Below are 15034 nucleotides of genomic sequence, written 5' to 3' on the forward strand. Positions count from 1 at the left end.
AGATGATAAACCTTTTTTTTTTTTTTTATCCCACAATTTTTGTAACCCATTTTTTCACCCAGTAGCTGTAATCGTGGGCTCTGCTTGCTCTCCCTCTGCCACGCCTGGGGACGCCCCCAAACTGAGCTCATGCGTCCTTCAGTGCATGAGGAGTGAGCAGGCCACTTCTCTTCACCTGACAGGGGAAGCTTCCCCAGTTGGACGTAGCGCGTGGAAGGAACACATTATTTCAACCAGTTCCTTTCCCCTCCACCAGGCGCCCTGGCTGGCCAGGGAGAGGCATTATAGAGACCAGGATTACTGCATGTTTTTGAGAGGGTATCTACCATAGGAGACCATGCTAACTCCACACAGAAAGGCCCTTTTGCCAACCCCACCTAGGGTGTGGGTGCTGATGACGCGGGCGACAGCACACAGTGCCCGGGATAATAAACTATTAAATGTGCAAACTGCACTAAACTGAAGCTGATCAAGAATCTTCAGATCTTCTGGTGCTATCCATTGATAGGAACATCCAAGTTGACCCAGACGAGGACAGTGATAATCATGAACTCACAAAGGCCTAAAGGAATTTTACTCTGATATTACCATCATGACTGTGACCCTGCCCATTCTCACTAACATCATCAACATAACTTAACCATGTCATGTATAGGCTAATATGTTACTGCAGTACACTTTTAAGGTAACATTTGATAAATCCTTTATTTTATTGTCTCCACCAGCCGAAGGCTTGGGGGAGAGTATGTTTTCCCCTTCGTCCGTCCGTGTGTGCGTGCGTCCGTGCGTGCGTGCGTCCGTCCGTCCGTGTGTCCTCGCAGTTTGTGTGCAGCTAATCTCAGTCGCCGTTGGCCCGGTCGCTGCCAAAGTGAGCACACACATTCCCTGGATGCCAATCTAGAACCTCTGCCCTAAATTTTTCAAATGGGCCTTTTCTAGCGCCACCTAGTGGCCGATGTTCGCAAAACACATTTCTGTGCACTACTCTTACAGATTTTGTCCAAAAATCCTACAAATCGGTAGGCAGTATCTCGACAGTCATGTGATCAGGGACGGACTGGGACTAAAATTCAGCCCTGGCATCTTAGCCCAGACCAGCCCCCACAACCAGCGCGCGCGCAGATACTCTACCGACTCATCCGGTCGAGGCACATACAAATACACAAGCTCTTAATACCACAACTTTTACAGAACAACATAAATGATAACTACACAACCCACAGGCAATACACAATCCATAAACTTATTAAAGTTGAAACAAAATAAGTTAAGAACCAATTAACCAGTCTGCTTGAAAAGTATGCATCTGTAGCAGCTAGTTGACAGTGCAGAGAGACATAATTGCCTTCCTTTGATCCATTAACAAGGGGTCGTTACTACTTATTGGCATCAGCTGCCAGCTGGACACAGTCTGACACAATCACCTCCCCTCTGCAGGGATCTGTGTCTGAAAATGATTAAGGATTACTGTGATTATGGTAAGCTTACGTTTCATATCGCACTCACCTTACCTGTAACTTTCACTACTCCCCGAAAATGTTTTTTTTTTGAAAAAAAAAATCAAAAAAAAACATTTTTTTTTTTTTTCGGCCCCCCAGCCCTCTGGCCTAGCGGCCCACCGGGCATGTGCCCGGTATGCCAGATGCCCAGTCCGCCCCTGCATGTGATCGACACAGATCTGTCCGATTTTGCATATTCCTTCCTGATTGGCTAAGATTGGCTTCCAAAGTTTGTAGGATTGAGCCGTTTTGAACAAAATGCCTCAAATCCCAAACGCAAAGTGCAATTATCATGAAATCGCGCACACACGTTCCCACTAGGCCGAGGAAGAAATGCCACTTAATTCTTTTTAAATCAGCCTCATGGTGGCGCTATAACAGGCCGATTTGTGGTTTTACCTATAACTCCACCGATCAGTTTCAAACTTTGTAAGCGCACTCCCTAGAGGCTAAGGATAAACCTTTGCCCTGCATTTTTCACATCAGCCTTTTATAGCGCCACCTTTGGGCAGACTTATGTAAAACACATTTTTGCATATTACTCCTTGAGATTTTATCCAAAAATCACGCAAATCGGTACACAGTATCTCTATAGTCATGTGATCAAGTCCGATCGGTCTGATATTTCATATTCCATCCTGATTAGCTAATATTAGCTTCCAAAGTTTGCAGGATTGCTCCGTTTTTGAACAAAATGCTTCAAATCATCAACGCAGCTTGCGATTACCGTGAAATTTGCCACACATATTCCCACTAGGTCAAGGAACAAATGCTACCTTTTTTCACATTGGCCTGTTATAGCGCCACCAGCAGGTAGAGTTTAGCAAAACACATTTTTGGAACACAATGCTTCAAATCATGCATGCAGCGTCCGATTTCCATGAAAGATCTATGGTGAAGAACATATGCCACCCTTTTTACATTGGCCTATTATACAGTAGCACCACCAGGACACACGGCCTGGTGGAGACCTGTGCTCGGAAGTGCACTGCTTCTAGTTCAATCTGCATGGAGTATCTTATATTTACAATTGGCTTAAGGCCGCAGCCCACTTTGGCACAGGGCACAGGACACAGGGCAGCCCAATGGACACAGGACAGTCAACGGACTTTGAGACACGCCCACACTCGAGCATAGGCACAGGGCACAGGGCAGTCCACAGTCAATGGACTTCACAGAGAGAGACGCACACTTTGGGGGGGGGGGGAAATGCACAGAGAGACGCACACATCACCAATACGTTTTATTTCTTATTTTTTTCAAAACTTTTTTTCATCCTAATTTTTTTTTCTCAAAAATAATTTTTTTTTTGCTCAAATTTTTTTTTCTCAAAAATTCTTTTTCTCAAAAAAAATTTTTTTCTCAAAAAACTTTCTCCAAAAACTTTTTTTCTCAAAAATTTTTTTTCCTCAAATTTTTTTTTCTCAAACATTTTTTTTTCTCAAAAATTCTTTTTTTCCCTTTTTTTTTTTTTTTTTTACTTTTTTTTTTTTTTTTTTTTTTTTACTTTTTTTTTTTTTTTTTTTTTCTTTTTAACTAGATGTGAGCGGGCCGAAGGCCCGCAAACCTCTAGTGTTATTACAATATAACAAGCATATCTACAGTAGTTGGAACTTGGGAGGTGGTCTTCCTTCTCGTATACCTTGGTATCTGCTAGGACACCTGCTGGTTGACAAGTACCTCATCTACACAATATCTCTCCTGGAGTCCTGGAACAAATTGAATTTCTCATGCCAGGATTCAAATCTCGGGTAGGACATAAAAGTTACAAATTGTGACTTTAACAACAAATATTATTGGACCACTAAAAACAAATTGTTGAAAAACGTGATATGCAAGAATTCAACTTATAGACACACCCACTGTCCTTGTTGTCCTCAACATTGTCCTCAATTTCACACATTGCCCATACGAGGTCCAGCCATACAATATACTGTTTTTTGAACAAGAACAATAGCCTACACTTCGTCATATGACTGCATCACTCGCCAAAAATAATTGTTTTTCATCTAAAAAATGTGACAGTCCATCAAAACATTTTTTTCAACAAGCGATGCAGCCGTACGATGAAGTATAAATTGGGCTTTACAGATCATTACGTCTCAGAATACATTCTGTGGCGTACTCATGGAAAACACATTGCTGTGGATGAGAATGGTTGTGCTGCCCAGTGCCCACAGCTCCATGCCCGGATCTCTGTATAGCATTCTGTGGTTTGCGGAAGGCCTCAGAATTCTCAGTAGATCTACAAAACACACCGCAGGATAAAGTTGATCACTGTTGTTTGATATAGATTTTTCTTTTCCTAGAGTGATTTTTTTAAATGTGTGTGTGTGTGTGTGTATAGGTATATATATAAACTGCAAATTTGTTTTATCTGATTGACTGATTCATATCCAACTGGGTAGGTTGTGTGAGAGCACAAACCTATTTACACTCTTGACTTGTCACACTGTACCTTTGGACCATGAAAAAGTCTGTAATGTATCACATAACAATCTTCTGAATAGTCTTTGGTTAGCATTGTATGAAAATAGTCATTATCTGCTTGTGAACGCAAAAAAAACACTTGAGCCTTTTTTCACCAGCATGCAATGTGTTGCAATTGTTACAGTCCAATACATTGTATTTTGTCCAAACCTAAGGAGCAGTGACTCCTCACAAGAACATTTCAAATTAACTGGGAGAGCAGAGTTTCTTTTAGGTTTAGCTTTTAAACTAGAAAAGTGAGTCCCTGTAAAACTGGCTTCTGGATCCACCTCTAAATTCTGTCTGCATCCAATCCTTCCATCTTGTTTCTTTTCCCAGTTGTTTCTTGTTTGTTTAAATACAAATCTTGGAAGATCATGCTGGTGCCTCTTCGTGGTGATGTTTTTGTCTTTGATCCCAACATAAAAATTGCATGTTGTTATCAACACTAAACCGGGATATACCGTACAGCAAACATGTTAAAGGCTCAAAGAGAGACACAATTGTGCTACTAAAATATTGCTTGGTTCAAAAGGTAAAAAATGATAAACAAGAACTAAGTGATATTATTATTTTTGGACAGGAGTGTTTAGAGAGGTGAGGCACAATCAAACTCAGGTTGTGTGTCCTTTTGAACAAAGGACTGTTGAGTCATCCATCCATTTGAACACTGAAGCTGTTACAACAGCTTTTAAATCGATGCACCAATAAGGCTAGAATTATTCCCCCTTGATCAATAGAGAAAGTATTTGTCTCTGCACTGCACCAACAAAGGAAGCATAAATTACAGATCAAGATTTAAATCTGTCTCACTCACTCATGGCCCCCTCTCACCCCTCTCTCTTTCTCTGCCTCTGTTTCCCAAAAAAGCAAGAAAAGACACATTCTTTGCAGACACAAAGGGTTGATTCTGCCTTGGCAGTGTAGCCGCCAGGCATGAGTCAGAGATAGAGCTGCAGGGGGTCAGCTGCTGGGCTAAAGAGCCGTGGTTGTTGTGTTCTGGATCAGGCCAGAGTACAACAAACACATGAAATACACAGATTTTTACTAGAGTTTTATTTCATTCATTTTATTACACATTCTATTTCATTTGTATTTGAATTAATCCTGATGTTGAATTAGCTGTTGAAACTACCAGCTGAATGCCACTATGGAACCAGTAAATACTGTGTGTGACTGTGTGTGTGTGTGTGTGTGTGTGTGTGTGTGTGTGTGTGTGTGTGTGTGTGTGTGTGTGTGTGTGTGAGTGTGTGTGTGTGTGTGTGTGTGTGTGTGTGTGTGTGTGTGTGTGTGTGTGTGTGTGTGTGTGTGTGTGTGTGTGTGTGTGTGTGTGTGCGTGCGTGAGTGCGTGTGCATGTGAGAGAGAAAGAGAGAGCTCTCAGTGATTCTAAAATTGGTCAATCCCACACAGTCAGTTACTGCTGTGTTTACTGTAACGTGTCCCGTTCTGTGACATCTTTGAGTTCTGTTTCTTTGCAGCTTAGCTGCACACATTCCAGCACAGACAAACTGTGGGCTCTGGAGTTGCTCTCAATAGCTTCTCTGTGTCCCCGTCACCTCAGAGACAACAAGAACGCTGATCCACAACATGTTCCCTCGAGCCCTGAACCGTCTATATGAAGACAGATTGGACCGACTGCCTCAGTATGAGAGAAATAGAAAGTGTGTGTGGGTGGCTGTAGAGGACAATAGAACAGAAGAGTTTACAATGCGCTTTAAGAAGAAATTAAATAGATTTTTTTTAAAGAAACAGTAAACACAATACAATAAAACACCAATGCAAATAAAAGACAAAAGAAATGCGAGTGAAAGCAAGAAATAAAAGCATAACAATAATAATAAAACTTTGCATAACAGATCAACACCTACAGTATCTTTGTTAAGAGACTAAAATTACTTTTAATCTGTAGGTTTTTAATAGGTTTTTAAGTGGATGCATTAGATATATATATATAGATAGATTTTCAGAACATAGAGACAGCATATCACAGCAAAGTGCCATTTATGCCATTGGATTGTTTACCACAAACAAACGTTAGCCAAACTGTGAGCACAGTTATTCGAGGAATATCACTTCTTTTACCAAAAGCATCTCCAGCTATTGCTGGCTTGTTAAGGCGTGTATTGGAACCACTTTCAAAATACTGAGACAGAATATCATCATATTTCTTATCCTATATGAACATAAGAAAACATAACCTCTCCTTTGCACATACATCTACTGTAACACCCACCAGCACCCCGACCAACCCCACCAGTAGTGCTGAGACGCTGGCTATGGGTTTGTTTATTTAGGGGAGGCCCGGAGACCAAGGGTAGCATTACATTTCCTGTCCGCGTGCCGAGAGAAAGACACATTTCTTTGTCTGGCACCCCATATTTCCTGTCTCCCTCTGTACAGTGACTGAGAGACACACTCCCCCCTCCTCTTGTCATCATCCTCAGTGCGTGACTCAAATAGTTTGGCTCAGCACCAGAGATAGGGATGAGCATAATAATTACCACAAACTGAAACATGCGGCTTCCTTCATCACGATTCTCTAAAAAGATTTTTTACAACTTTTATCCTTCTTCTATTTAAGACATACAAATAAAACCCAGACACCCCCCCCCCCCCCCCATTGTGACATTTCTGCAAAAATAAAATTAAACTAATACTTGACTGCAGTTGAATACAGAGTTTTTATGATGTGGCTCCCAGGGGCCAAGCCGTCTATTTGAATACCGAAACGCTTGCCCCAAAACACAGCCACCCCGGGCGCATTTCAGTCAAACTCGGAAAGGTCTCTATTCCTAAACGTAACCTCAATACACTATGCATAAACCTAACCTTATTCCTAACCCCAGTAAAACTATGAACCCTAAACATATTTCTAACCTTATCCTCAGTAAAACAAATACAAATGTGGGCGAGTGTGTTTTTGGGTGAGCCTTCCGGTTAACATCTCTTTGACAGTCTGTGTGTGTCCACTGTGAGTCTGGTCAGGTCAGAATACAGAATGTTTGAAATCAGTGACAGATGATGCACCCATTGAATTAATGATTGACAGAATTAATCATTTAAAGCTCAAATTGATGCAGGTCTGGATTCATATAAAAATATATAAGGGGATGAAAACATGACCCTTTGAGGTCAAAGAGAGTATTATTTGTTTTGCCCCTCGCTATAGGGAAGTCATTAGTGCCATGCAGTGGGTGTTATGTTGATCCTTCCTTGTATGTGTTTGAAAGTGTTTACTGATATTCTAGTCATTCTGTTTAGTGCATTGATGTGCCCCGGCCTCCCTCCCACCGTTAAGTGCATGTTTTTGTTCCCTTAAGGCCCATACACATTGAGCCGATCCCGGAGCCGAGGCTCCCCGATCAGATTTCGGGATGACTCCCCGGGAAAATCGTTTGGTCGGCCCCGGAATCGGTCTTGGGCTTGAACAGTACCCCGACACGATCGGATTATGTTAATTAGCTTTTTATGACCTCGGGACTCGTCGGGAGCGCTCCCGATAATATCAAAAAAGCTTGATATTCTCGGGTCATCGGGTAGGAATCCTTTACAATTATTGTCGTCTGAATGAGCTCACGGGATTGCTTCAGATTATATGAAGCCAGCTCCTCCCTTTTTTTTAGGCTGCGCAGAGTGTAGGCTATTCTGTCACCTCACAATAGAACAGCCTACACTTTTATTATTATTATTAGCCTACTTACTTTTTACTTTAGCTTACTTTCTCCCTAAAATGTTGTAATCACTTGTTCAAAAACGTTATAGCCTATAGCGTTCTTTTTCCCCCCCCTTTTTTTCTTCTGCGCAGTCATTTGGCCACAAGGCATGCATTGTATTCTATCACCTCACGAAAGCCTTTCCCCACGACAACACATGGGGATATATAATATCTTATTCATATAATGTAATACTCAAAGTCAGAGACATTCCATTGCATTCCTTTTTTTTTTTTAACTTTTACGCGCGGGCTGCGGGCACATCATTGCGCCTCTCGTGCTGTCAGTTTGTTCATTGGTCCTCAAAGAGGACCGCCAGTCCTTGGGGAGTTCCAGGGGGTCCCCAGCTAAATGATATTGAGGAACCTAGGCCTGTCCCTATTCTATATGCTTGGATGAGGTGGTGGGACAGTAAAAAAAAAGCGAGAGGTTAAACTTTTTTTTTTTCTGCGACTGCACGCCCACAATGGCGAGGTTTGGACATTCATAATTGCTATTAGCTGATTAAGCTCATGTCTGTTTAATGTCTGGCTGGTTGCCGTTAAAATGCTGGTTGATGCATTTTAGGAGTGGACACGGGCGTTCTTTTTTCTCTCTTTTTTTTTTTGCTGCGCAGATTTGGCTAGGGCAGTGTATGCTGTTCTATCACCTCACAAAAAGCCTTTCCCCATGACAACACGTGGGGATATATAATATCTTTATTATATTTATATAAGATAGGCTAATAATATATTTGGCTTGGAGTTGTCAAATCATCTTTTACGGCATCCGTGTATTATAACGGGCTCTAAATTGACCTTGTGCAACTTGACAGTGTTGGGACCAAATGAACCCTACAGGTACATTTTCCTTTTTGGACAGTTGGTTGAAAGCTTGGATGAGGCAATGGATTTTATTAAATCAATGATATTGGAGATGCGACACTCTCAGCCGTGTCTTGCTGGATGCGCATCACATCTCGCGTCTCGCTTGCCAAAAAAATAACTGAATATATAATTATAATAACAATTATAATAGTGAAGAGAGAGAGAGAAAAACACTCTTGATTTTATCCCTCTTGAGGGGGCGGAATTTTCATCTAGTCGCGTCTCTCATGGCACCACCCCCCCGAGATCGTGGGTGGCTAGAATCGCGAGACGTCGGTCTCATTTGTAATGGTCTGAGATATTTCACTTGGCACAGCGGGATATACCGGGCCCGAATTCAAGACAGAGGATCGCTGTCGTTTGAAATGAACACCGATAAACCCCCGGGCACGAGATCTGATCTGACCCAACATCGCGTCTCGTCTGTGGGGCCTTTTAAATATATTGTTAAACTGTGATGGTCAAAAAGGGGCTTAAAGAAGGTTTTTGCTGAGAAAAAGCATTGTGGCAGGTGAAGAATTTGCACCTGCCACATGAATATAATATTGTACTAGTCTACAACACAACAGCTAATACTTGTAGCTATTATTATTGTGATTAGAATACCGGTAATATTATGTTGTGGTGTAATAGTAGGCTAATAGTTAAAGTAGAGTAGGCTATGAGTAGGCCTATAGATTATTTTTATTTATGACACTTATTAGCTCAATTAAAATGTAAGTAAGAGTTTATGCCAACATCTTATGCACTTTACAAAAACTTTTGTAACAATAATTCACTTTTCTCATACTTTCCATTTTCTTTGAAAACACACTAGTAAGAAGTGTGAGTCAAGAAATCTAATCAGCTATTATGGTACAGGAGTTACAGTCTCCTACACTATTTGCATTACATTTATTTGAATGTAAAATGTTATATTTTTCAGTTCTGTTCAGATGTCCAGTTAGTAGCCTATATGACTTTGACTTGTACAATAGGATGAGGGTGACTGCTTGCGCAGAGTCTGAAATCAGGCTAGGATGAGGGGACCACATATTTGAGTGTCAAACCATGGGGCACACTGGCCTCATTGGGCATGCTGAGCAGGCATTCAAAACATAATGGGGTGAAACTCGAAGGCCCATGTGTCATTGTTTTGTAGTACAGTGAACATGGTTTCCACCTCACAACTCAATCTCTTCCAGTGAATCATACAGTGATAGGCCTATCCCTTATAGCGTGCTGCGTGGGTGTACTATTTTTTCAATCATTTTGTTGGAGAGGAGACCCATTACACCATATGATGTGAGTCAGATATCAGATGAACAGTGAGTGACTCACATTGTGAGAATCTGCTAGGGGCACATTTTCCCACTACTGATTCATCTTGCTGTGCTGTTAAGCTCAACTCGTGGGAAATAAATGAGGGTAGACTGCGCCATCTAGTGACCACATGGTGTACAGTACAAATATTTCATCATCAAACTAGCTACCAATATGTCATAATATGAGTGTTACAAAAGGTAGGTTGAGCCTGTATCTGAGCCTGGTTACATACACCGACACGCCGTAGTGTTTTGTTGAACAGCTTGGGGTTGTGCTGCGGCTCAGCGGCTGTGAAGTTGTCGTTTGCACTGTAGGTAGCTAGTAAAGTTCAGAGAGGCAGTCCAACTGTTTGTTTACTGCCGGTGCGGTGATGACATCTGCGTCGTTTATTGCTCAGCGTTGATTGGAGGGTTGTGGTGACAGAGAGGGGAGAAGGTGTGTGAGTGTGTGAAGAAGTGTTCTTTTAGACAGGTAGGGCAGAACCCGTCATTCACAACCAGAGAGAAGTGGGATTGTCTACGTTAATGTTCTACCCAACCTACTTATTGATGGACTAGCCTACTACGTGATGTTGGTTGGTTTCTGGCTCTGCTGAAGATCCGATTTACTTGTCTGTCTTCAACATAGATTCAGCATCTTGGAGAAAATGAGCGGTAAGTTTGCCAGTTGCAAGGATTAGACTATAATTTGTTCATTCCTTACGTTAGATTTTAGATTGTGACACCTTATTGGCACCGTCTTGGCTGACACACCTCATTTAGGTATTTAGGTTGACATTTATTACACCAGCCTTAGCCTATATATTGTGTGCATGTGTTATTGCGACCGTCAGGGAGCAGTTTACTATGAAAACCTCCACCGGCCGTCCGTCCGTCGGTCGGTCACACGTCACACGTCACACCTTTGCCCTGCTCATATCTCCGCATCAGTATATAGGGCTTGTTTGTTTATTGTATGACATCACGCCACATCATCAGCTGTGGACTCTGTGATGTCATCGTATCGCATCAGTATATAGGGCTTGTTTGTTTATTGTATGACATCACGCCACATCATCAGCTTTGGACTCTGTGATGTCATCGTATCTCCATATATGGCCATCTCCGTATATGGAGATATAAGTCGTCCATGCCCAAGTATGGGCTGGTGAGGTCAGACTTTGTGTGATGCGTAGGTTATCTCCATATATGGAGATTCAACATTCCAGGCAATGCTCTCTTCCCTGGTGAGAATTGCCCCTTTATATAGGGCTTGTTTGTGTATTGTATGACATCACGCCACATCATCAGCTGTGGACTCTGTGATGTCATCGTATCTCCATATATGGCCATCTCCGTATATGGAGATATAAGTCGTCCATGCCCAAGTATGGGCTGGTGAGGTCAGACTGTGTGATGCGTAGGTTATCTCCATATATGGAGATTCAACATTCCAGGTGTAACTATGGCTACCCGTATGACGTGAGAGGTGGAGGTTGTGATATTTGTGGAGATAAGCGACCAACGGTCGCTTATCTCCCGATTAGGGAGTCTTACTGGTCATATGATACAGGAAGAGTGGTGACCTGAGAAGTCTGGGCACCTCAATGTGAAATTGGCAAATTTTCTTTCAAAATGTGAAACAGTAAAGAATGCTATAGGCCTATGGTTTGAAAATTATGTGAAACAAAGTAAAGTATAGGAAGGGTCAAGGGTGGATAATACCTGGGAAGTCTGGGCACAATGAATTGACTATTTTTCTAAAATGTAATAGGCCTACTATTAATAATCTGCTTTGGAATATGGTCTGAAATTATGTAAAGTATATATATGTTTTGAACATGCATAAACATTTGACATTTAAGGCTTAATTTTTTGTGTGTGCAAATTGCAACAAATCCTGTGGGTACCCAGTCATTAATAAGTTGAGTGTTATTAGATCTGATAATGATATAGCCTATATCATGCATGTTTAAATCATGTATACTTCTCAGGAGCCCACTCTTCCTATTCATCACATTGTATGTCAACTGATCAGTTCAAATATGCTTAAGTACAAACAATCTGTGAAAGAAGCATTTCTATCAACCAAAGACTCAAGATATCGTGTGTAGGCTACCCTTCAGAAACGTGTTGTTATTCCTATTTTGTGCAGGGTAGCAAAACAGGCTACAGTGAGAACTTTGTAAATCGTATGGTCACAGCCTAGGCCTAGGGTACATTTAAGGACAAACTCCTTAAAGGTGATGATGACAGAGATTCCAAAGCATCTAGGCTTGTCCGAACCTGTCTGTGAACCTACTGTACAGACCTGTGGTGGCACTTCTTTGGGTCTCCTTGTTGGTAAAGTATAGCACCAATGGTCTGTGGAGAAGAAACTTGACTAGGTGGTGCAAATGTTTAACTTTGAAACAAATAATAGCTAAATCATGCATGACTGCTTGAATAAACAAACAAACGCTTTTATGCAGTCAAATAAGTTGTCCCTGTGACATAAAGTAAACTTTAGATCTGCAACAATTTATTATTTTCAATCAATCAAATAATCAAGGAATGTATTTTTTATTTGAGTATCCAATAGTTAAAAGAGCAGTTCTACAAGCTCACAACGTTTCACATCGTGACGTGTTGTGACACTTTATAGATCGTCTATTTTCACTATTTCTTTAGAACATGCCCAAAATAGAGATAGATTAGGCTATTAATTGATTATTTAATTAAATGGCAGATTTCAGATGATAATAATAATATATTTTATTTATATTGCACTTTACTTTACATTTGAAACAAAGTGCTACAGTACAAAATAAAAACTTTAACTTTAAGGTGTTTAAGGATTTTACTGTTTACATGATGCACTTGTCACCAGACCCTCCTTCAGCACTATACTACTCATACCAGCTGTAAACCATCATTACTGTTTTATCAGCTCATAGAGCATTTCTCACAGTTTGTTGAAAGCCTGACAGATAAAACATGCTATTCTGTCTGTAGGGCTCTATACCCATTCTTGTATCAATTGTGGTGTTTCAGCATGAAAGGAATCTGCGTTGCGTTGAGATCAATAAAGTACTATCCACTGGTACTACTACTAGTAGTAGTAGTTGTAGTAGTAGTAGTACTACTACTACTACTACTACTACTACTACTACTACTACTATTACTACTACAGACAACTAAGTGCATTTAGTACTAATGGCATTATGTCTGCAGCAGTGCAGGTTTAGGTTTACTTTTACTCCTGTTCACATTCACAGTATCTCTCTGGCTCAGGGCAAAGGGAAGTAAATGGGGTTGAGAATGTCTTTGTCTGCTACCCCTGGTGTGTTTTTAGTTGGGGGAGAGATGAGTCACGCCAGTGTTTTCATTCCTGTATTCTGAGTCACAGTAAGCCCTGTCCAGCCGTGTGTCCTCCCCACTATAGTTTATGATCCTCATAAGAGTGCAAACCTTTGCTTCACACTGATAAACCACTGCGTAAATAATTTGGCTGCTGCCATGTGAATCTATTTCTTACATGTGATTTATGTAAAGTTATACAACTTTACTAATCTAAACTCTCAGAGAGTTCCGTCTGTGGCTCAAATGGAATATGAATCCCTCTTGACTGCTATCTGACAATGATTTCCCCTCAGCATTCATTGGGAGACTCCTCTTCTCACTGTTGTAAGGGTCAATGCAGCGGCAGCCCATGCCGTTCTTTGTTTCTGTAGAGACTGTCAGTGTTTTTTGGTTGATTAGACATCAGATCAATCATCATAACACTTGAGAATAATCTTTAAACTTTACAATGGATTAATTCCCAAAGCTAACCTAAGAGCGTTGCATTTTAAGATCTTACTTACTATAGACATTATGAAAGGAGTGTTTGTTTCCAAATGATAGCACCACTGATAGATCCATTTCACAACATTTCTTTCTTCCTAGTCCAGCACTGCCAGCTGTTATAATAATGCTTGGTTTCAATGAGGTAGATTAGCCTGATCTTGGACAAAAACAGAAACCAAAAGAATGATCCTCAGGGAAAATGCAAAATGTATCCTACTTCCTCATACCACAATGTCACTTGCCAAAAATAACACATTTTCAACTAAACTGCATAGTGTGACGTTCTTTAGTTCAAAATGAGTTACTTTCCACAACGCGTCCCAGCGTCACACGTTGTGAGCTTCTAGATCGGCTATTTATGGTGAGCAACACCTGCACAAAGCTAAGTATAACTAGGGCTTTTAGGCTTTAGGCTTGAACTGTGCTTGAAGACTGCAATTGCTTCTCTCTCTTGCAGGCATCAAAGCCTGGATGGAGGATGATGACACAGCTCAGGAGGAGGCCCGGCCCTCCTCCCCCTGGTCAGAGGAACGTTGTGAAGAGCTGTGGGACCGCGTGGAGGGGGTTCGACATAAGCTGACCCGCATCCTCAACCCGGCCAAACTCACTCCATACCTGCGCCAGTGCAAGGTCATCGATGAGCAGGATGAGGACGAGGTCCTCAACTCCACGCAGTACCCTCTGCGCATCAGCAAGGCTGGTGAGAGGGAGAGAGAGACATTGGGAAATAAAGGGAGAGAAGCAGGTGGTAGTAGTGGATGAGAGAAATGGTATTCATTAATATGAATCTAGCTAAATAATGTGTATAGTATATATATATATTAATCTGAAAGGCAAGTAAAAAGTCATTAGCCTAAGAGTCCATCAAATAACCCACCCACATTGGGTGGTTTAACCAAACACTATATTGTTCACGACATTGAATAGAAACACTGAAGAGACATAACGTCATAACTCCTTAGAGTGGGTTGCCGGAGAAAAACAGGTGGGTTAAGATGAATAGAGAGAGAGAGGGAGGTTTGAAGAGAGAGTGAGATGAAAGACATTGCTGAGCTGGCTAAGTCAAGGGGAGTGTAAGACCAAGAGAAGAGACAGATGGGGAGTAAAAGAAGAGACAGATGTGTGTCTGTGGGGGAGGCACAGAGATGATGCAGGAAATGTGGATGAAAGCAAACATCTGGATTAAAGCCATGTTTGCATCATTGTTGCTTCATTGCCCTTGAGCTATTGTCCACAAGTGAATGTAAGTGTCAGTCGTAATCAGTTATGAAATTCCTGTGATATCATACAGAACTAGAAAAATATTGTTCCTTCGAAACAATTGTGGGCTCGCTTCAAGCCAGAAAACAATGGCTATAAAAGTACAAAATGTCAA

The 15034-nt window shown here is 41.3% G+C and overlaps 1 protein-coding gene across 1 annotated transcript in view; it reads left to right on the top strand.

Moving 5' to 3' along the window:
- Window positions 1–15034, top strand: part of LOC308282850 (caspase recruitment domain-containing protein 10) — a gene marked incomplete at both ends in the record, with an annotated part of 43800 nt that overhangs the window by 9701 nt on the left and 19065 nt on the right. The window contains one exon of the mRNA XM_080723236.1: window positions 14117–14359. Within this exon, the coding sequence (XP_080579362.1) occupies window positions 14117–14359 (243 nt within the window). The remainder of the gene's footprint in view (window positions 1–14116; window positions 14360–15034) is intronic.

This window comes from Nannobrachium achirus, assembly GCF_963921795.1.
Source record: "Nannobrachium achirus genome assembly, chromosome: 4".
Taxonomy (NCBI): Eukaryota; Metazoa; Chordata; class Actinopteri; order Myctophiformes; family Myctophidae; genus Nannobrachium; species Nannobrachium achirus.